Source organism: Chroicocephalus ridibundus, chromosome Z, assembly GCF_963924245.1.
Source record: "Chroicocephalus ridibundus chromosome Z, bChrRid1.1, whole genome shotgun sequence".
NCBI classification, from domain to species: domain Eukaryota; kingdom Metazoa; phylum Chordata; class Aves; order Charadriiformes; family Laridae; genus Chroicocephalus; species Chroicocephalus ridibundus.
Genome location: NC_086316.1, coordinates 75,225,979 through 75,247,917, shown reverse-complemented (window position 1 = coordinate 75,247,917; position 21,939 = coordinate 75,225,979). Strand labels below are relative to the sequence as shown.

Below are 21,939 nucleotides of genomic sequence, written 5' to 3'. Positions count from 1 at the left end.
CAGCTGCACTTTGTACTTGTAGACTTTGTTCTGGCAATTGCAGCCCACAGGAGATCCTTCCCCTGCTCATTGGCCACGACGTGCCAAGGCTGCTCCTTCACATCATCCTTCTGTGTTGATATACGGGCCCTGGGTGTCTGCTCCGGGGCTAGAAACACTTGACTTTCGTGTCATAACACAAAAGGCAAAGGGTTGCAGGACGTACAGGTCCTACCCCAGGATTCATCCAAAGGAGGTAGGTCCAGCTTGCAGCACTCTGCTGCACCCCTGGACACCCCCCAAAGCCTCATGGCCACAGCAAGACCTCAAAGTTGGCACTGCAACATTATTGGCAATTTTACGCTGTTGGCAGGATCTTCCTCAAAGCATTTTTGGGGGTCGTTTTGCTCTGGTTGTCCATATGGCTTCATCCCCTTCCCTGTGCTCTTCATTTTCACAGGTTCCCCTCCTTGAGGAATGCCTTTGCCCACCCGTTCACCAGCTCCACTCCTCAGCCTTGCTGGCCCTGCAAAACTCATTAAAGGACACGCTCATTTACTGGAAGTCTCCAGCATGCTGCTGTGAGCAATTCTCGTGCTGTCTGCAGGCGCTCTGCCCTCCTGGCTGCTCTATTAATTTATTTTAGCAAGCTCCCTGATTTCTATGCAGTTCCTTTGATGAAGTTAAGCACGACTCAAGTGGCTTTTCCGCTCAGCAGAGCAGCTCTTCAACAGCCCTCTTCTAAATTGCCAAAGATAAAATCCCAAGTCCACCTCCCCCACTGCGGGTTCCCCCACCAGCCCTTCCAAGAAAATTACCAGCAGCTAAAAATTGTGGTGTTTTGCATCACCACCACATTTGCCTGGTCTCCTGTGTCACAGTGTCCCCCTTCCTTGTCCGCTGCTCCCCTCCAGCCATGCAACCATGGCAGCTGCTGTCTGTCCCTTGACACAGCCCCCCCATGATGCTCCGGTCTCTGTGGGTACAGCTAAGCCATTTGTCCCTCATGTCCATGGCCCCTGCACCTGTACCTTCATGCAAAACAGGGTGACTCCTGCCACCCTGCTGCTTTGTCACACCTCCAGGCATTGTGGCACAAGGTGTCGCTGGGGCAATGCTGGCTCCTGATGCCCTAGGTCTATCTCTGAGTCCCTTGTCCCTGTTCTGGGCTGGCTTTGCCATGTCCTGGGAACAGGAACCCAAGGCATGGTGCCGCCCTGGAGAGATGTTCCACGGCAATGCAGGAGCATATGGTAAGGCTGGGCTTGCTCCATCTGTACCTGTATCTCCTGCTCGCAGGTGCCTGGCTCCCAGATTGCCCTTGCCCAGCCCCCTGCAGACTGGGACGGAAGCTTTGAGGGGTCCCTGATATGGGATGAGGGCTGGAGACGGCAGTGGGGAGGGTGAGACGCAGGGCTAGGCAATGAGGAAGAAGGAGGGGTGAGGAAGCCCACTCCGCGTGGGTTGCTCCAGGGGAAATGGGATCCGTTTGCACGCTCAGAGCTGCTCCCCCCAGGCTGGCCGTGGCCGGGCTGCTGTCTGCGGGTCTGAGGGATGGCCAGGGACAGAGCAGGGCAGGTGGCTCCAGCGCCTGCGATCTGCGCGGCAGTGCCAGCCATGGGTGATGGATGGGTCTGCTCGGGGAGGGCGGTCGAGGCTTGCTACTCTGATGAGAAAATCATCAAGTGGCTGCAGGGTATGCCGGGCAAATTGCAAAAGAAGAGAGCAGCCGGGCCATTCTCCCAGCCTTTTCTCATCCCCAGAGTGGCACGATGACAGCCATGCCCGGACAGGAAGCAAGCTCTGGATGCACCCATGGCAGGATTTATGTCAACTGTGGTGGAAAGGCTTCATCTCACTGGGACCTGGTAGCAGAGCGAGCAGAAGAGGGACGAGGACCTCCCAGGGCACCAGTGGGATGTCTGCTGCCTCTGGCCATGGAGTTTCATGAGGACGCAGGGAGCAAAGGCCGAGGCAGGGGTAGAGCAAGATGGTGCGTCCCTCCCTGTACACCTGCCCCTGCAGAGATAACACCATCCTTGGTGTCTCATGGCACAGGGGCCACCAACACTCAGGCAGCCGAGCTAGGGGCACCAACAGCTATGCTGCCAGCTGCACCTCGCAGCCCCTGGTGCTAGCAAGGGGCACAGCACCCTCCTGCGCCCAGAGAGACCCCGAAGTCTGGGACCTCTCTCCAGCCGTGGCATGCATGGGCAGGGAGAGGAGGAGGGGTGATGGGTCCTGCCTGCACGCACGCAGCCCGCTGCAGGGCTCAATAATTCAGGCCTGACACATTAAAGTTGCATGGCGTGCAATTGCTGTCTGCAACAACAGACTGCGTCAGGGCCACTGTCTAGTGAGCCTGGCCCGGCAGACATGGGCAGGCAGGGGCTGGAGGGCCCAGGAGGCTGTGGGCAACGGGCAGAGCACCCCTGGAGTGGGAGTTAGGGATGGGAGGAGGTTTGTGGGGGGAAGCATGGTCCCAGCCTTCAGGATAGGCATTTCCTGGCAGTATGTCAGAGCAGGGAATGCCAGCCTCAGGGCACTGACAGCCCAGCAGGCAGGATGGGGCTGGGATGCAGGAGGCTGAGCTGGGGCGATGTTGCCCCCAGAGCCACCCCATCCTCCTGCGTCGCCTGTGTCCCCTGCAGCCTCACTAGCAAAACAGAGGCCGCGAAGGCTTGTGCTGCCCCAGGCACTTGGCCAAAGCCCCTTCTCAGCTGTGTCTGTCCCCATGTCGTGGCAAGCAGCACCAGCCCTGGTGGGGCTCGAACCCCCCCATCCCTCTCCAGCACTGAGGAAGAGAAGCTCTTCACTGGCTGTTCAGGGAGTTGGTTGCCATGGGGATGTCAGATGTACCTGGTTGTTATAGGGACACTGTTGCCATGGATATACAGTTGCTGTGCCTGGCAGAGGCTGGGATGGAGCATAAGGAAGGCTGTTTACACTGTGGAGGTGGGGGTCACAGAGACCCCAAGTCTCTGAGCAGGGGGGGAAAGGCAGAGTCCAGCCTTTACCCCAAGCCTATCTACATCGGGCCAAGGGTGGAGACCATGGGAAACACACCGGCAAAGCTCACCTAGTCCCATAGGGATGGACAGGCCCATGGTCCTGACCCCACGACGAAGGAGAGGCGTCTGAGGGGATGCGGAGTCTCCCATGGGTGTCCCAGCACGCTCCCGCTCAGGCTCGGTGGGAGAGAGGGTGCCGCGCAGCCTGTGCTGGGTGTCCCACGGGCGAGAGCGGCTTCTCTGTGCTTGGTGCCAGGAGCACCGAGTGAAAACCTTCCAGTCCTGCAAGACTGCAGGTCCTGTATCACACCCCATCGCAATGGACCCCGAGCTGTGCCAGCCTCCTGGGCAGGGAAACGGGTTTCTGCCTTGCTGGGGCTGGGGGTGAAGTGGGGAGAGGGATTCCCAGCTCTCGGCGGGCAGCCTACAGGCCCCAGGGGATGAGTTGGGCTGGCAAAGAGTGCCTGGATCCCTTCCAGCACTGCTTGGCCAAGCTCCCTCCCCGGCAGCATGGTTGACCGCTTGTCCTGTCCTTGAGATGAAAAATGCAGTCACAGGTTTAATTAAAACAAGGGGGAGCGCTGAGCTGCCCCAGCAGGCTGGAGAAGCAGGGTCTGCATGGCTACTCTGGGCTTCCCTGGGCAGCTCTGACAGCTAGAACTCGGGCCCACCTCTGCCAGGACCCCCTGGGGGTCCAGACCTGTATATGCCACCCCATGGTGTCTGTCGTAGGGTAGGACAGGGGCTGCACAGCTGTTTGCAAGGGGAATGCGCATCCCGCCACATTCTTGCTAGGCTTTGTTATTGTAGGGTCTGCACAAACTTGGGCCAGAAGCGGGGTTACATTTCATCCCTACAGCAGCGAGACAGGGGATGCTGCATGGAGTACTGACATCTCCATGAAATTGGGGTGCATTTGCGCAGGACCACCCGCGGGATGGTGCGCACGCCGAGGTGGGACAAAGCCCTGTGCTCGGCGTGCATCGCACTGCAGCGTGCTGCTGATGTGAAAGCTAAAGCTGAGCTCTTCATTCTCTGGGGGCTGCCACTGCTGTGGGGATGCAATTGGACTTGGTGAAGTGAGTAATGTTCTTAATTAAATGATTAATCCTTAATCAACCGCCTGGCTGGACCAGACAGGGCATTTTGTGTGGCTGGAGGGTGAGCCCTTGGGGGAAGGAGGGTGGTGGGTGCAGGTCCCCCAGCCCCCTTGCACAGTGACCGTGGCTCCTCCCCAGCCACCCCAGGCTGCCTGGCACACGTCCTCACCAGGCTGGTTCCCCCGCAGCCATCATCCCCTGCACAGCCCAAAGACACAGGCAGCAAAGCCCTGGACCCACCACCGCCACCATGGCCCTCGCCATCTCATCCCCCCTTCTGCTCCTGCCAGCTCCATCCATGGATCCCCTCCAGCCACCCCCGCAGCCCCCCGAGCCCACCCTGCTCCAGCCAGCTGGGGCTCAGCTCCCAAGCAGCAGGTTTAATTAGATTGCAATCCTATTAGGGAGCTGCCTGCCCGCCCGCAGTCGCTAATCCTGTTAGGCATCCAGTAAATCTCCCTGTGCTGAGCTCTGTTCCCGGGGTACGGGGAGGGGGGCTGATGGTGGGTGGGCTCTGCTAAGCTAAGATGTGACTGCCGGCCATGCAGAGCTTTGCCTCGGGACTCACCGCCAAAACCCTTGCGGGGTTGGGAAGAGCCCAGGGGGCCGGAGCAATCCCTGCAGGGGTGAGAAGGGGCAGTAGGGTTTCCCCTCTCCTCGCTGGTCCATCTTGCCTGCTCTGAGCTGCAGGAGCTGGGTGGAAATGCCCTCTCCTTGAGCCATGCACCCAGCCCGGGTGTTTGCCACCACACCGCAGTCATCACCAGCTGAGATGGGTGCTGAGCCCTTGAGTCTGACTGCGGGGGAAGACGAGGAACAGGGGCTGAGACAAGGTTGCCCCAGCCAGATGGGGGGATACAGTCCATGCAACGCCCCCTCACACTGATGCTCAGTGTCCTGCAGAGACAGGGCAGCAAGGAGCTGCTCATGGCTGGTGGCACCAACAGGGATACAGGGTCACCTCTCCACTGTTCCTGGGTGGGTACACTCATGTGTGGGGCCCCACAGGGGGGCTGCTTCGGGCAGCAGGGTGACACCAACAGGGCTGTGGGCTCTGGGGGATGTGGCCCTTGCAGGCTGTGCGCTCTCAGCCCCGTGCAGCAGCACAGCAGGCAGCACTGGCACCACTCCCCAGTGGCAGCTACCCCCAGGGCCATGGGCTCCCCATGGTCCTGCCGGCACGGGGAGGACCCCAGCTGCCCTGACACAGCACAGCTGTTCGTGGCTCAGGCATTACAGCCATCCTGTGAGAGCACGGTTCTATGGCAAAGTCATCCCAGCCCTGCAGCCTGCCCTGCAGCAACCCGAAAGACTGCATCCCCTGGCCCCCCACCTCTTGCTGGCTACCTTGCTCTATGCCAGAGCTGAGTCAGCCCCAGAGCAGCCCAACACAGAGTAGCAGCACTTGCTACAGACCCCTGAGCAGGAGCCAGAAACCATTGCTATTCCTCCCTCCTCACCCAGCCACGTCCCCATGGCACCTCCGTGGCCCTGCAAAGAGGGGAGCATTGCCCCCGCTCAGCCTGAAGTCCCCCCAGCTCTGTGCCAGATTGAGCTGCAGCAACTCCCGCAGACAAGTTCAACCAGGCTGTAATTGTAAGAACAGGGTGGCACGGGCGGCTGTGCACCCTCCCGGAGGAGTCCTGGCGCTCCCGGGGACAGGAGCTGCTGTCCGTGCCGCAGGAGTCCGGGCTGCCATCGGCATCAGCTGGTACAAATGCTGTTGATGGAGGCTACGGCCGGGTCGACGAGTCCCAGCTCCTCCTGTTCGTTGACGCAGAGCTGGTACCCACAGCCCTTGCGCCGGGGCAGCGGCCCCAGGCGCCCGCTGGGCTTGGCACGGGGTGGCAACAAGAAGCCGACACTGCCAGCGATGAGCAGGTGCCAGATGCTGTGGATGTAGAAGTAGTTCTCCTCTGTCTCCACGAAGGCGTAGAGCAGCACGGCAGCCGCTGCAATCAGCGCTCCTGGGCACAGGTAGAAAGCCCAGCGCTTCCAGGTCGGTGGGTAGCAGTGGCGGCGCCGGATGGTGCGAGCCGTCTGTGGTGGGGAAAGCGGAGGCTGGAAGAGGCAACCACGGCTGGAGGGGTGGGCACAACCCCTATGCCATGGTGACGCATCCCCCAGGAGCCAGGTAGGGGGGTTCATGGGGAAGGGTCAAGGCAGCAGAGGGGAGATGCTGGCAGGGGAACGGGGCTGGACAGCTGGGCAGGATGCTGAGCCAAGCTGGGTTGGGGACATAAGAGGACAGGGACGGCATCTCCTTACCCAGGCGATGGCCATGATCCCTAAGGCGAAGAGGCTGGGCCCCAGCAAGTTCCAGAGCCCGTGGCGGTCCATCTGCAGAGCCATGGAAAGCAGCATGGCCCCCAGCAGGTACAGCACCTGTGGGGCAACAGGGCACCGGTCAGGATGGGTCCCCTCCATGCCCGACCCATGCACCCTTTTGCCACACTTGCCTGCTTGACCACAGGCTGGAGCCGGGCCATGGCGATGACAGTCACCCAAACGGACATGAGAGAGCCCAGAAAGTCGCAGAACTGCAGGACGTCATACTCCATAATGCAGAACACCACAATGCCCGGCTGGTCACAGGCGTGGTAAAACTGGGGTGGGGGAAAAATGGGGTGAGAGCTGCCTCGCATGGCCCCAGCCCCTCGCCTGCCCTCCCTTGCTGCCCTTAACCCCATGCTCACGGTGGAGAAGAACATGGTGAAGATGTAGACGGCAGCTTCCAGGAGGTAGTGGCTGCGGACAGCGATGGCCACAGGAGGCACGAACATGACGTTGCTGAGGCACAGCAGCAGCGTGGAGAGGAGCTGGAAGCCATAGGAGAAAGCCTCGGCGTTGTCTGTGCATCCCCAGCCATTCCAGCCTGTGGCCAAGGAGAGCTGCCGTCACCCCTGCAGCACCCAACAGGGGCGAGGGAGGGATTGGGGAAGCCCCTTTCCAGCGCCCTGCAAAGAGCTGGGGGGACTAATGGGGTACAACCCCCCCGGGGGTCCCTGGGTGCAGCAGGCAGCGTGGGTGCCCGGGGCAGCTCTCACCAGCTTTGCACTCGCAGGCGGCGTACAGGTAGTTGTTGGTGCGCAGCAGCTTGCACTGGCCGTAGATGCCGCAGTCGTTGATGCAGGGCGAGAGGTAGGCGCGCAGGTACACCTCGGCTGTCACATTGGTGCAGGGCTCGAACCTGTGGCGCAGGAGAAGGCGTTAAGCCCTCGCCCTGCGCCCCTCGAGCAGCTCCTGCCTCCAGCAGAGGCACCACTCGCACGCAGACTTGGCAGGAGATGGGAGACCCTGGGATGGGGTGAGCGCGGAAATGAGCTGCTTTGGTGCTACGTATGGCAGCTCAGAGCTGGTCCCCAAGGATCTGTGTGCTGCAATTGCCTGTGCCAGGCTGGGCGAGCAGGAGGAACGCGGCCGCGCTTAGACCTGCTTTGCCTTTAGGGGGCTATTTCGTCTGGATTTTGCTGTGCAAACACCATGCCCTGCAATGCCTGCGTGTGACCGTGTTGGGGAATGGACCGGCAGCAACTGGCGACTCGGCGTGAACTAGGAATGCAGCGTAGGAGTGAGAGCAGGCACAGCATCCCCGCTGCCCACGCACACAGCGCCAGGCACGCCCAGCACCTCGGCAGCCTCGGGCACACAGGAGCACAGACAGGCACACGTCTAGACGGCACACAGTGAGCGGTGCCTGTGCACACACAGGCACCCCAGCATCCACAAACATACAGAGGAGATGTCTGCAACGTGTGCCTGCTGTCCCTGTGTGTCCTCGTGCAGCCAAACACGCAGATGTGTAAAAAACACACACAGCCCTGTCCGCTTGCACAAACGCAAATGCGCGCACGCAGAGCAGTCTGCATGGGTGCACCCAAACACTCATGCAGTGCTGCCTGCACGCATGCACCAAACGTGCCTGCAGCACCATCCGCATGCATGCACCGAACACCCAGTGCTGCCGGCGTGCCTGCGCCGAACACGCACGCAGCACCGTCTGTGCGGCACAGAGCCCCACACGGACTCTCGCACGTACAGACACACGCACACAGCAGCCCCTCTCCTCTGCAGGGCACTCAGGCAGACACACGGGCCAGGAGCAGAGCCGCAGACACAGGACCGGTCCCTGGAGATGCTGAGCAGAGCAGGGGCACAGCAGCCTAACCAGAGCTGCCCCCTCATACACACAGCCGAGCCCTGCCCTCGCAGTGACAGCCCAGTCTCTTCCCCAGCACGGGTACAGATGGGGACTGCCGCAGAGATGGGCAGGCACCAACAGATGCACGGCATTTGCAAGCTGACAGGCGCTTCCTAACCGAGAGACAGAGGGAAGAGCCGCGGGGACCCACAGATGGCCAGGCAGGCGCAAGCTCAACCCATCCGTGCCCACGCAGGCACTCACACGGTGACACACAGCCCACAGAAGCCACGTGCACACGCTGGAGCAGTGACACGCAGCGCAGGGGCCCGGCACACCCATGGACCCACAGCGCACGTGGATGCAGGCCGTGGTGGGGACATCCCCTCTGGGCGGGCAGGGAGGGGACGCGCTGGGGCTCTTACCCATGCTCGGTGGCACAGAGCGAGCGCAGGCTCAGGTACCAGCTGCCTGTCTGGGGGTAGGGGATCCGCAGGCGGCTGAGGCTGGCGGTGGCGTTGACAGAGAGCAGGAAGCCTGCCAGGGACTCTGCGGGCCAGGAGAGGTCTGGGTGAGCAGGGCAGGGGGCAGCCCCTTACCCTGGGCAGAGTTGGGGCAGGGACAGAGCACCCTGTGCCAGGCTCCGAGGCCAGATGCCCCCACGGTCTCTGCCGTGTCCCACCCAGACTCTCGCCTGGTGGGTGTGACCCCCAGAGCCACGGCAGGATGGACACACAGAGGGCAGCCTACCTGTCTCACATGTGACCGATGCGTTGTCACCAGAAGTCAGTGGGACTTCATGGTTCAGACAGCCGAATACTGTCACGTTCTCACCACACAGGGAGCTCTGATGGCAGAGGAGATGACCCTAAGGCAGTGCCGGGGATGTCCCCTGCTCTGACAGCACCCAGATCATGGCAGGGCCCTAACCCACCGCCCATCACCCAAGAACATCCGAAATCCAGACCAACACCCTGCTCTTAGAGCACCCTAATCTGTGTTCCATCACCCAAGAACACTCTAAATCCAGATGATCACCCTGCCCTTAGAGCACCCTAATCTGTGCTCCATCACTCAAGAACACCCCAAATCCAGGTCATCATCCTGCCCTTGGAGAACCCTAATTTGAGCTCCATCACCCAAGAGCTCCCAAACCATGACCCAAGAGCCCACCAAAGCCTGCCCTTCACCCTGCTGCAGCCCCAACACCACCCATCTCCCAGCCCATTCTCCCCAGGCTGCTCTGCCCCATCTGGCGCACAGCATGGCCACCTCACCACATTGAGCCGCAGCTCCAGGTTGAGCACCCCACCACTGTCCAGCACCGGTAGGAGGTTGATGACAAAGACAGCTGGGCGGTCTGGTGGCACTGACACATTGGGCCCGAAGAAGATGTAGAAATGGACGGAGAAGGTGTCCAGCTCATTGCGCAGCGTGGGGCGGACTGGCCAGCACCGCTCGCTGGCGGGTGAGGCAGTGGGGATGGGGACCGGGTGCTTCGTGCCGTTGGGGCTGGCAGGCGGAGGGCTGTCCCCCAGTGCCAGCCCGCCCGCTGAGCCGAAGGAGTGGGGCATGTTCATGGAGGCACTGGAGGGCAGGAAAGGTGGCCGGGCCAGGCTGGGTCGGGAGCAGTCTGGGGGGCAGAGTCATTAGCCCAGGCAACGCACAACCCCTCCAGCCCTGTCTTAGCTCCCACTTCCCTTTCTTGCCCACTGTTCACCTCCATCTGCAACCCATCCCCAACACCTCCCAGTGTCCTCTTTCCAGCAGAGCTGGGTATAACCCTGTGCCCAGCTGGAGACAGGTCCTGTGGGCATCCTTTACCCCCCCACCAGTCACCCAAGCAGAGTCAAGACCATGCCCCCAACCCATACCTCCCCATGCACCCTCACCTGTGAGCTGCACGGTGACCTGGAAGGAGACAGAGCCCGGCACCCCGGGGTGTTTCTCCACCAGCACGTAGTACCAGTGCTGCCAGAAGGGCAGGTCCAGAGCCAGCTGGCAGGGAGCATGCTCCCGGCAGTCCAGCGCTGTGGAGTTGTGCAAGGGGGGAGCCTTGGCCCGCACACGCAGCCAGAGCGGGCAGCCCTCAGCCCCGTGGCATCGCAGCACCTCCACCAGCACACGCGACGTGTAGCTGGGCACAAACACCCTGTGGGACAGCAGTGTCAGGTCCTGCCCCTCACCATGAACCAAAAGGGCTGAGGAGGCAAGCCAGAGGGATGGGGCACAACTAAGGTCCCCACCCTGGGGATGGCCACTCCTTAGGAGACCCTCTCGCACTTACTTGTAGAGGCTGGAGCGGTTGTGGGGGGCCATGCTCTGCTCAGTGACATAACCGGGGTACAGCACAGCGATGTTCACCAGGCGCTGCACGATGAGCTGTGGCTGGAAGAGATACTGGCACTCCTCGTAGAGCCCCTGCACCAGCAGGACAGTCAGCACAGGGTGGGAGGCACGGGGCACTCCTCCCATTTGGCACACCTGCCCCAGGTGCTGCCGGCCCAAGACAGTCAGGCCCAAGCAGAGCCCTGCAGTGAGCCCTGCCACCCCACGTTCCCCCCAAGCCCTTCACCTTGACGGAGATCTTGCCCTCATCTTTGGGCAGGTGGGCAGCCAGGAACCAGTCCCCAGGCAGCGGGCTGGTGACGTTGAAGACCCCTGTGGTGCGGTTGGGCAGGGTCCAGGTGAGGGTCAATGCGAAGGAGCCAGGGACAGCCGTGTCCCTGGGGAAGTGCGTGTGCAGTGGGTTAATGACGGAGGGAGCCCCTGAACGGAAATATCTGCAGGAGACACAGCAGTTAGCAGGGTGCAGGCTGGGCATCGTGGCAGGGCCAGCCTGCCCTACATGTGGGGGTCTGTTCTCCATGCTTTTAGGAAGCTCAAAGACGTCATGGGAAGCCACCTGTAAGTGGTGACTTTGCTGGAGGCTGTGAGCTTCCCTGGGTAGGTGTTCAAAAGAGTGGAGCCTACAACGGCCCTGGGAAGATGAATTGTGGGGAGTGAGCAGGCATGTGTGTTGGTGCATGCAAGTGCACGTATGCACGCGTGTGCATGCATCTATGCACACGTGTGTGCCTGCATAGGGGTGCCTGTGTGCATGTACATGCATGAGCGCTCCTCTGTATGTGTTCATGCACGCACATACATGCACATGTGCACGTGCAAGCAAGAAGTAGACAAGAGCAAACTGTCTCCAGGGCAGGTCCAGGGAGGGGGCAGCAGGGGCAGGCAGAGGCAGGCAGGAAGGAAACAGATAGGGCAGGCTGCTTACTCACACGGTGATGCTACGGTCTGGGCATTGGTCCCCAAATGTGCCACCCTGCTCCTTGAAGGTGATGAGGTTCCAGACGGCGATGACTGTGTCCTCGGGGATGTGGAAGTGGAAGAGCTCAATGCTGGCAAAGGAGCGGAATGGGCTGAGCTTGCGTGGTGTGCGGGTGAAGTAGTCGGTCACAAAGAGCCCATCTGCAGAGGAGAACCAAGGGACTCTCAGTGGGGTGAGGGATTGGGCGGGGGGGTGGTGGTGCAGCATCCCTCACAGACCAGGCCCACCCACCCAGACTCTGAATATGCCCCAAAACTGGCAGCCTGGAGGCAGGAGGTGCTGGGACTGGGCCGTTTCAGTGAGTCCCCAGGGCTGATGTCAGCTGTGCCCAGCTGTATCTCCCAACCCTGGCACAGCCCGCATCATGCCTGGTTCAGCATTACCTCGAGCCCAGTTCCCCAAGCTGTGGGCACTCATCCTCTGGAGCCTGAGGAGCCCCTCAGCCCTGCCGGCTCAGGCTCTGACCAACTGCAGACCACCTCTTTCAATTCATTGTCCTTCTCAGTGAGGACCTGCTATCTGCATTTTAGCTGTAATAAAGGGCCAGTCCTCACAGCTCCAGCCCTGCCCCAACAGGTCGTCTCCCACAGGGATACAGATTTCCCTCTTCTCTGCCTGCTGAGAAGGCTCAGCACAGAGTTTATTACAAACCAGAGTCTCACCCTAGAGCCACAAGAAGAAGGAGTGAGCAGTACACTTCCTGCACAGCCTCCCAGCTCTCCCATGGTTTGCGGAGGAGGAATGGTGCACATATGTGTGCACATATGCACACGTGGGTGCTGTCTGCATGCACGGCCAAGTGGAGGCATGCACACCCACACGCATGGGCGCGTGTGGCTCTGCACAGCTCCATGTCTGCAAGACACTTCCTGCAAGCCCATGGCACTCACTGGGGTCACATCTCCCTGACCAACTGTCTGATAGTTTGTTTTCCAGGGATTTCCAGGAGCCCTGGCAGCAGTGGGGCAGCCACTTCCTTGGCATATTAGAGACAAGAGAGACCTGGTCTCCAGATAGCAGTAACTTCACCCCACCATTGCCACACTTCCCCAGTACCAGCCTGGGAGACCCATCCATTACTCCTCAGAGATGCACCAAGGAAGAGATGCACCTCCACACAAGCTGCCAGCAAGGGGGATGCCAGCAAAGGACAGGTTGGAGTAGGGCTGTGCGCAGGAGGACTCATCCAGTGAGGAGTGGGATAGCTGAGAAGAAGGGCTGCTTTACACAGCATGAGTCTGGCAGGGAGTGCGCGCATGTGCTTGTGTGCACGTGTGTTTTTGCTGCGTGTGTGCAGCCCCAGCTGGCTGTACACTGACATGCATCTGCTCCCTTGCCTGGAACAAAGGCAGCTCCCCCTCCCCTTCACTGACAGCCGACACAAGCCAGACATTAAATACCTGTCTCAATGCAAGAGCACCGGAGCCCAGTTTCCCCATAATGAACCACCAAGCAACTCCACAGCTCCCCTCCCCATGTGGAGACAGTGACCTGGCAGGGGACCCTAGGGAGGAGGGGATGTGGAATGCAACTCTATGAGGTGGCATGGCAGGAAGCACTCGGAGCTTCCCGGTCCCAGTGCGGTTTCCTCTGTGACCAGGGCAAGGTGTGGGGAGCCAGCTGCAGGAAGAGGGTCAAGCTGAAACCCCTGTGGCAATGTGGCCATAGCACGGGGGGAGGTCGCTGGAGGACAGAGCATGATTTCCTACCCTGGAGAGCAGGGGGAAGGAGGAAAGAAAGTGCCCCTCTGTCCCAAGCCAGCGGTCGGAGCCCAGGACCCGAAAACACCCGGGACCCGGGACCCGGGTGGCGGCCGGTGGTCAGCACCGCGGAGAGCTCCCGTGATCGGTGGTCAGCACCTCGGACAGCTCCCGCGGCCGCCCCACCGCCGCCCCACGGCGGCCCCGGGAGCCCCCGGCCAGCCGCCCCCCGCTCCCCAGGGGACGCCCCTTCCAAGCCCCCGGGGACCCCCTGCATCCCCGCCAAGCTCCCGTGCCCCACAGCACGCCCATCGCCTGGCAGAGTCTCTCCACCTGGCACAACCCCCTCTCCACCGGCCGTCCACCCCTGCTGCCCCAATGCAGGCCCACAGCCCTCTGCCCCGGGGGCCCTCTGCATCTGCAGTCCCCCCGAACCCACTGCCCATGCACCTGCCCCTCTTGGGCTTTCCACTTCACCTGCCCCGTCTGTGTCCTCCTGGCATGCACACTGCTGTGCCCCACTGCATGGGTACCCCATGCCTCACAGCGCGCTTATCATCACGGCCCCATAGCACACACAGCCTTGCACCCCATCGCATGGACATCTGGTACACCCTGCACATGCATTCCCCATGCCCTGTTACGCAAATGCCCCATTGCACATGCATCTCTGGGTCCCATCGCACCCACCTTGTGCCCCATTGCACCTCCTGCCCCATCGCACGTACCTCCCTCACCCAAGTGGTGACACCACTGTGCCCCAAAACCCCACTGCACACGCACCCCATCCCTTGTTGCACAGACTCGCCGTGTCCAAATGCATGCACATCCTGCATCCCACAGCAGGCAGACGCTGCGCCCTACTGCACACACACCACCAACCCCCGTGCCCCACTCTCACCCTGCCCCATTGCGTGCACCCCCCACATCCCGTTGCTCGTGTACTTCATACCCCTTGCAAGTGCATCCTCCTGCCCCACATCGCAAGCACCCTGCGCCCCACTGCGTGCACACACACACCCCCACACACGCCCCACAGCGTGCAGGCCTCCTACCCGTTGCAGACACACACCCCACCACAAACACACCCCATGCCCCACTGCATGGGGGGTGCAACCCCCTCCTCGTTGCACACGCACCCCTTAACGTGCACAGCTGTGCCCCAGGGCACCCGCACCCCACGCGTGAGCACTCCTGCGCCTCATCCCCCTACCCGTCCCGGTGCGCGGTCACGCGTGTGCCCCACACCCGGTGTCCCCCCCCACCGCCGCCCGGTCCCAGTCCCCGTCCCTGCGGCACTCACCGGCGGGCGGCGGCAGGAGGAGGAGGAGCGGCAGGAGCAGCAGCGGGAGGCGGAGGCGGGGGGCGAGCGGCCGCCGCTGCCCGCCGCCCCCGCCGCCCCGCCGCCCCATGCCGCCGCGCCGGCTGCCGTGGGGCGCCCGCCGCCGCCAGCCCCGCCGCGCGCCCGCGACCATGACGTCACCCGCCCCGCCCCCGTGGCCGCCCCCCCGTCGACATTGGCCCCCATGCGCGTCACTCGCCGTAGGTGGCGACCCGCCTCCCCCCCCCCCCCCCGCTTCCCTGAGAGAGCCGGTCCCCCCGGCGTGGCCACGCCGCTGCTCGGGGCACCGGGGGACAGGGACACGGGTGGGGAGAGGGACACGGGGCTGGGGACAGGGTCACGAGCGGGGACAGGAACACGGGGCCGGGGACAGGGACACAGATTGTGGACGGGGACATGACGCTGAGGGTCAGGGATAGGGTTTGGGGGACAGGGGCCTGGCTGGCGACAGAGATTTGGGGCTGAGGACAAGGATTTAGGACAGGGACAGGGACATGGGGCTGGAGAACCAGGACACGGCCTGGTGGTGTGCACTGGGGCTGGGGACAGGGACGGGGGGCTGGGGAACAGGGACATGGGTCTCGGGACAAGGGTACAGTCTGGGGACAGAGATGTGAGGTTGGGCGATAGCGACATGGTTTGTGGGACAGGGGCCTGACTGGTGACAGAGATTTGGGGATGGGGACAAGGATATAGGCTGGGGACAGGAACAATGACGGGGCACGGGGATGTAGGTCTGGGGACGGGGACATGGTCTACAGCAAGGATACAGGGTTGGGGTACAGAGACATGGGTCTGGGGACAGGGACATGGGGCTGGGGTACAGGGACACGGGCTGGGGACGGGGACAGGGGCTGGGGATAGGGACAAGGGCTGGGAACCTACGGGGGCGGGGGAAGCTGGAACAGCGTTTTCTCCCTCCGGCCGCCAGGGGGAGGTAGCGCCCCGCGTCTCCCTGCCGCCGGCGCCGCTCTCGTCCCCGCTCTGTTCCCGGGCGCTGATTGGTGCGCAGCGCCGAAAGCGAGGCGTCCTGGTGACGCCACTTCCGGTGGCGGCGCCGGTCCTGCGCGGGAACCTACCGGCGACCGCTCCGGGACCCACGGGGGCGCCGGGCCCCAGGCCCGCTCTCTGGTACCGGTGCGCCTCAGGGCCATGGAGTTCCCGGCCGCTCTCTTCCCATCCTACTTCGGCGCCGGCCCGCCCCAGGAGGAGGGGGGCCCCGCTCCGGTCGCCGGCTGGGGCGAGCACGGGCAGGTGCTGGAGGCCGGGCCCGGCCGCCGCCAGGTGAGGCCGCGGCGGAGCATGGGGGGGTCGGGGCGGACTGGGGGAGGCCGGGGCAGGCAGGGACCGCTCTCGCCTCCCACCCTCTCTCCCCGCAGGCCGAGACAACGTTCGTGCCCCGCCGCGGCGGGATGGGCGAGAGCTGGGAACCCGCCGACGCTGCCGCCGTGCCCCTCCTGCCTCCCAACGCCAGTGAGTGCCGCAGGGGCGGGAGGGGGGTATGCTGTCCTGGGGAGAGGCGGGGGGACATCTCGTTCCATCTGCCCGCCAAGCTGCCCTGAGGCGCGGGATCCCCACCGGCTTTACTGTGCTGGCGTGGGGAGCTTTAGCAGCTCTCCCCGGAGTGAGCGGGGACAGTGCTGCAGCGGGGTCCCAGTACTTGTACAGTACCGGCCAGTCCCTGCCCTCTCCCCGCAGGCTGCTGGGTCCCCTCAGTTGCACCTCAGGACATCCTCTACCGCGGCGTCCCGCGCAGGAAGCTCCAGGCAGGCAAGTGCGGAGCTGCTCTGGACTTCACCAGGCAGGTAGGGCCTGGGGCGCCATGTCCCACTGAGGACATGGGAGGACAGCACGGGATCCCTGCACATCCCAGCCCCTCCCTGTCCTTCCTGTATAGCTGAGCCACTTCTTTGTGGATCACCCTGAAGATGTATTTGGCTCCCTGGGGCGGCTGCTGCACCAGAACTTCTACTTGGGCAACTCCAAGCTGAGGGTTAGTGTCCGTCCAGCAGTGACAATGCCATCCCCGACTCCTCCCCTTGCAGCTGCGATCCCCAGCCTCTGCCCCCTCTCCTCCCTGCAGAGACAGGCCCGGGACTGCACCATCCGGATGACAGCCCTGAGGGAGGTAATCGACCGTCTGGAGGCCAGGCGGTAAGCATCCCTATGTCCTATAGAGAGGGCTGGGGGACCTCCTGCTCTCTCCCCCCACCTGACACCAGCTGTTGTCCCACAGCAGCTGCCCCCGGCAGCACCTCGTCCCCCGCCTGCGCTGGTTCTCCCACCTCTCCCGTGACTGGCTCTTCGAGGTGCCACTGGGGCTGCTGGCAGACTGCGTACATGAGGACCTGCTACTGCAATGGGCCAGCCTTCTCTTCGATGACAGCCCCACAGGGGGGGCACTGGCCTGGCTGCCCCCCAAAGACGTGGGGGCACGCACAGGCCGCCTAGTGTACCCCGGAGGGCAGGCCATGAACCACCTCTGTATCCTTCCCCGTGGGGTGTCCTTGGGGAGGGAAGGGAGGGGTCATGTTGCACTGCCCTTAGCTGACACCCCAGATTTCCAGGATGTGGTGCTGGAGGAGCTGCCCTGTGCCCAGGGCTCCCCGGCGCAGTTTGAGCTCAACGGACGCATCCGGCAAGTGGCGGCTGCCCGGGTGGACGGAGAAGGTGAGACAGCCCTGGGATCTGTACCTCAGACTGGGCAGGGCACGGGGTGGAGCGGTGGCAGGGAGTCCCTGGGACACTGCCGTCTCATATGTTGCCTCCTGTCCCCTGCCAGATTTTGTCGGTGTCCGCTCGGACTACCACTGCGGCGTTTGGAGTGTGTCAGGCAGGACAGGGGCAACCCCCACCCCACTGCAGGTCATCCGCACCAGTGTGCCTGCCTCCTGCCTCACCGTCAGGTAGGCAGTGGGGGAATGGAGCTTCGTGAGGAGGGGGCTCTGCTGCCTCTGCAGCCCTTCCTGTTGTGGTGGTTGCTCCCACCCCCACGGTGATGCCATCCCCCCCATCCTGCAGCCCTCACCTCCCCGGGGAGCTGGCCGTCTGCACCCAGAGCGGAGCCGTCTACCTCTGGAACGTTGAGACGGGGTGAGATGGGGCACTCAGGGCTGGGAGGGGGCTTATGCAGACCCCAAGATCTTGGGGGAGGGGAGAGCCAAGCAAGAGGAGTAGCTTTGCCCTGCACTGCTTTCTCCACACAGGCTGCAGCGGCTCCGCCATGACCCCCAGACCATGTTTTTTCGGGACGATTCACCCTGGCGCTGGAGTGACTTCACCGCCCACCCGCGGGTGCTGAGCTGTGCCGACCGCACCGGCCTGCAGTGCCTGGACACTCGGGTGAGCCTGAGAGCGTGGGCACGGGGCTGGTGGCAAGCTGGGGAGAGGGTTCCCCAGGCCAGGGTGCTGACAGCACCCCACTCTGCTGCTGCAGGCCCCCGAGAGATGCCACTTCGACTTGTTCAAGGTGGGTGAGGAAGCCGGCTGCCAGCAGGGCGAGCGGGTCGTGCTACCCATGTACATGGGCAGGGCTTACTCCTCCCAGCACCTTGTCACCACCCAGGTGAGTCCCACCACAGCCGGTGGGCACAGCCAGGGGCTGGACGGGAACACCCCCGATCAGCCCTGGATCCCAGCACCCATGGGCAGGGGTATCACCTATCTGAGGGGGGCTGCCACAGCATGTTGGGGTGAGCCCCGCTGAGCCATGCCTCCCATCCCAGTTTTCTGTGTACATGCTGGACGAGCGGTTGCCGCTGGTGCCTGTGCTGAAGTGGGCGCACATGATGAAAGCCCCCCCTCTTTTTGCCCACCTGACACCAGGGGGCCCCGGGAGGAGCCATAAGGTGCTGCTCGGCACATCCCGCACCCAGGAGCTGCTGCTGTTGCAGTACCGAGGTGAGAAACGGGGCTCCAGGGTTTCTGTGGGGCTGGGTCTCCCCTGTGCACATGTCGCAGCCTCCTTGCCACTGGGACCAGCTGCAGCCCCGCCATCGGTGCTCGGCAGATAATTTTTGGTGTGTCCTTCCGCAGGGGGCAGCCGGTCAGCCTGCCAGCTTGCAGGGCCTCCGCAGAAGCTGCACAGCATTGCCAGCTGCCTGCAGCACCTGCCCGCACAGCTCCCGCACCGACACTGCCTGCTACAGCAGCGCCTTGGCGCCCCAGCTGCCGGTGGGTGTCCTGCGTCACCCAGGGGTGCAGGTCCCTGGGAGGGGAGGGATATGGGCTGGAAGGTGAGGTGGTGGGTACAGCCCACGCCGTGTCCTGGGGTGGTGGGTGAAAAAGCAAAAACAAAGCCTTGAACAACCCCATGCAAGAGATTAATGATCTAAAATAGGATGTGGGGGGCAGGAGCCAGCAGTGAGTGTGCCTGTGGTGGGGGGGGGGGGGGGGGCGTGGAGGCAGGCCCCACTGCTGGCCATGGTGGCACCGCTGGGAATGTCACCCTCTGTCCCTGCAGGACTGGCTGCTGCGCTGCAGGAGGACGGGTTGCGGGAGTCCCTGCTGGTTTTCCAGCTCTCCGAGGCTGGGGACGTCTTCTGCCAGAGGCTGACCCATGAAGCAGCAGCACAGCCCCCTGCGCCCACCCCAGGAGACGAGGCTGCGGGAGCCCCCGGCTCTTCCCCTCTCTTCGACGATCCAGCCAGCAGCCCACGAGGCTTGGGCCCCGAGGAGGAGGAAGAAGAAGAACAGGAGGAAGAAGAGGAGGAAGAGCAAACCTTCTACTTGTCCAACCTGGAGGTGATTATCAACGAGGAGGAAGAGGAGGAGGAGGAGGATGCGGGCACACCAGCAGCCCCGCAGGAAGCCGAGTGTCCCCAGGAGCCCTGTGCCAGCCCCCAGCCCTCCCCGGCCCCCCAGGAAGCCGAGCGTCCCGAGGAGCCCTGTGCCAGCCCCCAGCCCTCCCCGGCTGCAGCCCTGCGGTACCGTCGCTGGATGAAGGCTCTTTCCAAGGGCTGCGGGGACCGCCCCCAGCGCACCCGGCCCCCCACCTTTGGCCAGAAGCGCCTCTTCACCCGCAAAGAGCTGGAGGAGCCATCAGCTCCCAGCACCCTGCATGGGCAGGCGCGACAGCGGCTGCGCCAGGCCATGCAGGATGGGGGCCCCATCCAGCGCTGGGACCCCCCACCCCCTGCCCTCCCGCAGCCCCTGGAGCCGGCAGTGGGGGATACAGATCCCTTGAGCACCCGTCTGACGGCATCCTGGGGCTGGGACTGGGAGCGGTGGTGGGAAGAGAGGACGAGCTTCAACATGGCACAGCGGCAGCAGGCACTGCGGGAGCGGCGGCGGCGGCAGAAGCGAGCCCGTGGCCGGCACAGCCTCTCGGCCAGCTTCACCTCCTCCATCACCTACCAGTCCGAGCTTTCCGAGCTGAGTGACGCCGCCCCGCCGCCGCTCTCCCCCGGCCCCCCCAGGGAGGTCTCCCCACCCGCCGGCAGCCCCCCGCCATCCCCGGCTCCCGAGGAAGCCCTGCTCTCCTCCCAGAGCCTGCGCAGCCGCGGCATCCCCAAGGAGCGGCGGAAAACGCTCCGGGACTACCTGGCAGTGTGGGCCGATGGCCCCCCTGAGGCCCTGGAGCCCTCGGGTAGCCAAGCCAGCCAGCTCTGCATCCCCTCCTCGCAGAGCCAGCTCTCCTCCGCCTCCCAGCCCCGCCGCAAGCGCCCGCGCATGGGCTTCTGAGCCACCAATAAACCCCCACCCGTGACCAGACTCTGCCCTTTGTTTCGGGGGGGTGGTGGGGGTGGGACCACGCGTGGGCTCGGCGCCCACCCGTGGGGTGGGGTGTGGGGGGGTCCATAGCGCTACACGTACCCTTTGGGCGGGGGGGGGGGGGGGGGGGGGGTTCGCGGGCGGGTGGCCGGCGGTGGCGCACCCGCGTCACGCGTGGGGGTGGTGTGTGGGAGGGTGCGGTCCCTTTAAGGCGCCGGGTGGGGAGTGACAGGGGCGGGAGCCAATGGCGGCGGGAGGGGGGCGGGGCCGGCGCGGCGGCCATGGCGGCGGTGCTGGCGCGGGGCCTGGCGCGCGGCTGGGCGGCGCGGGCGCGCGTGGGGCAGGTGGGCGCGGGGACACGCGTGGGGGGGAGGGCACGGAGCGGGGACACGCGTGGGGGGGGAGGGACTAGAAAGGAGGGGTCCGGGCCCCGTCGTGCCTTCGCTCTGAGCCGCAGCTCCCACCCCCGGGCAAGGTCCGCGGCGGGCGTGGGGCTGCCCCACCCCCACGCCACGGTGACTCGGAGCATCCGTGTCGACCCCCCCCCCCCCCCCCCGCCATGTCACCCCCATGTGCCACCCCCAGTCCCCCCCACGTTGCCCGTCACCCCCAGTTGCGTCCCCCATCATCCCCATGTGCACCTCCCCCCCCACCCCGTCCCCACGCCGCGGGGCCCCCGCCGCCCCACGCGGCCCAGTGCGTTGAGTGTGTGTGACACCCCCTGCCCCGTGTCCCCCCGCCCCAGCGGTGCGCGGCGGCCGGCGGCCAGGACGGGGAGGTGGGCAAGGCGCAGCGGGCGGCGGCGGCCGGCGAGGGGGCGGGGGGGCAGCCCACCATTTTCAGCAAGATCATCGACCGCAGCGTGCCCGCCACCATCCTCTATGAAGACGACAAGGTAGAGGGGACAGCAGGGCTCGTGTCCCCACCTGGGGGGGTGGGGGGGGGGTGGGGGGAGCACCCAAGGATGTGGGGCTCATCCTGCTCCCCGCCCCGGCAGTGCCTGGTCTTCCGCGACGTGGCGCCCCAAGCCCCCGTCCACTTCCTGGTGATCCCCAAGCGCCCCATCCCTCGGATTAGCCGCGTGGGTCCCCAGGACACCGAGGTGAGTCCGGGGGAGGGGGGGAAGGGCGCTCAGACACGCAGGGTGCTGACCCTCCTGTTCCCCCCCCCTCCCCGACAGCTCCTGGGACACTTGCTGGTGGTGGCAGCACGTACGGCGCAGGCAGAGGGGCTGGCCGACGGCTACCGCTTGGGTGAGTTCCTGTCCCCTACCCTGCCGTGGGTGGTCACTTGGGGTAGGGCTGGGGGGGGGGATGACCGTGGTGTGGGGGTGGCCTGACCCCTGTCCCTCTCCCGGCAGTGATCAACGACGGGAAGCATGGCGCCCAGTCCGTCTACCACCTGCACCTCCATGTGCTGGGGGGGCGGCAGATGGGCTGGCCCCCCGGCTGAGCACCCCCTGCCCATTGCCCCCCAATAAAGCATCTCCTTGGTGGTGGCTTTGGTGGCTCTCTGTCAGAGTGGCCCTCCTGGGGGTGGCCGGCCTGGGACAGCAGTGGCTTTGGGTGTCACAGCAGCGGGGACCCAGCAGCAGGACTCAGGGTGGGGATGCAGGTGGGACTTGGT

The 21,939-nt window shown here is 64.2% G+C and overlaps 3 protein-coding genes across 9 annotated transcripts; 2 read left to right on the top strand and 1 right to left on the bottom strand.

Moving 5' to 3' along the window:
* Nucleotides 1-5,664: 5,664 nt before the first annotated feature.
* TMEM8B (transmembrane protein 8B) lies at nt 5,665-14,713 on the bottom strand. 2 transcript variants are annotated; one of them, XM_063320904.1, is made up of 13 exons: nt 14,563-14,713; nt 11,510-11,699; nt 10,807-11,014; nt 10,519-10,652; nt 10,124-10,383; nt 9,509-9,864; nt 8,982-9,078; nt 8,657-8,780; nt 7,138-7,280; nt 6,787-6,965; nt 6,550-6,696; nt 6,359-6,475; nt 5,665-6,130 (listed from the first exon to the last, which is right to left on the bottom strand). In XM_063320904.1, exons 1-13 carry the CDS (start codon nt 14,669-14,671, stop codon nt 5,795-5,797), a joined length of 2,400 nt encoding a protein of 799 aa, XP_063176974.1. In that variant the 5' UTR covers nt 14,672-14,713; the 3' UTR covers nt 5,665-5,794. The 2 variants fall into 2 exon arrangements, with proteins under 2 accessions (XP_063176974.1, XP_063176975.1); XM_063320905.1 differs by lacking the exon at nt 14,563-14,713 and having other exon boundaries at nt 11,506-11,637.
* A 175-nt stretch (nt 14,714-14,888) lies between these two features.
* On the top strand, nt 14,889-20,303 carry TAF1C (TATA-box binding protein associated factor, RNA polymerase I subunit C). Of its 6 annotated transcripts, none has more exons than XM_063321000.1 (14): nt 14,891-15,885; nt 15,981-16,074; nt 16,300-16,371; nt 16,499-16,594; nt 16,685-16,755; nt 16,838-17,085; nt 17,161-17,271; nt 17,384-17,507; nt 17,623-17,694; nt 17,808-17,943; nt 18,038-18,166; nt 18,327-18,501; nt 18,637-18,774; nt 19,064-20,303. In XM_063321000.1, the coding sequence occupies exons 1-14, from the start codon at nt 15,314-15,316 to the stop codon at nt 20,281-20,283; spliced, it is 3,258 nt and encodes a 1,085-aa protein (XP_063177070.1). In that variant the 5' UTR covers nt 14,891-15,313; the 3' UTR covers nt 20,284-20,303. The 6 variants fall into 6 exon arrangements, with proteins under 6 accessions (XP_063177069.1, XP_063177071.1, XP_063177068.1 ...); XM_063321003.1 differs by having other exon boundaries at nt 15,621-15,885; nt 16,300-16,406; XM_063320999.1 differs by having other exon boundaries at nt 14,889-15,885; nt 16,841-17,271.
* A 278-nt stretch (nt 20,304-20,581) lies between these two features.
* HINT2 (histidine triad nucleotide binding protein 2) lies at nt 20,582-21,808 on the top strand. Its single transcript, XM_063321054.1, has 5 exons — nt 20,582-20,657; nt 21,059-21,208; nt 21,311-21,415; nt 21,494-21,566; nt 21,674-21,808. Exons 1-5 carry the CDS (start codon nt 20,595-20,597, stop codon nt 21,763-21,765), a joined length of 483 nt encoding a protein of 160 aa, XP_063177124.1. The 5' UTR covers nt 20,582-20,594; the 3' UTR covers nt 21,766-21,808.
* The last annotated feature ends 131 nt before the right edge of the window (nt 21,809-21,939 follow it).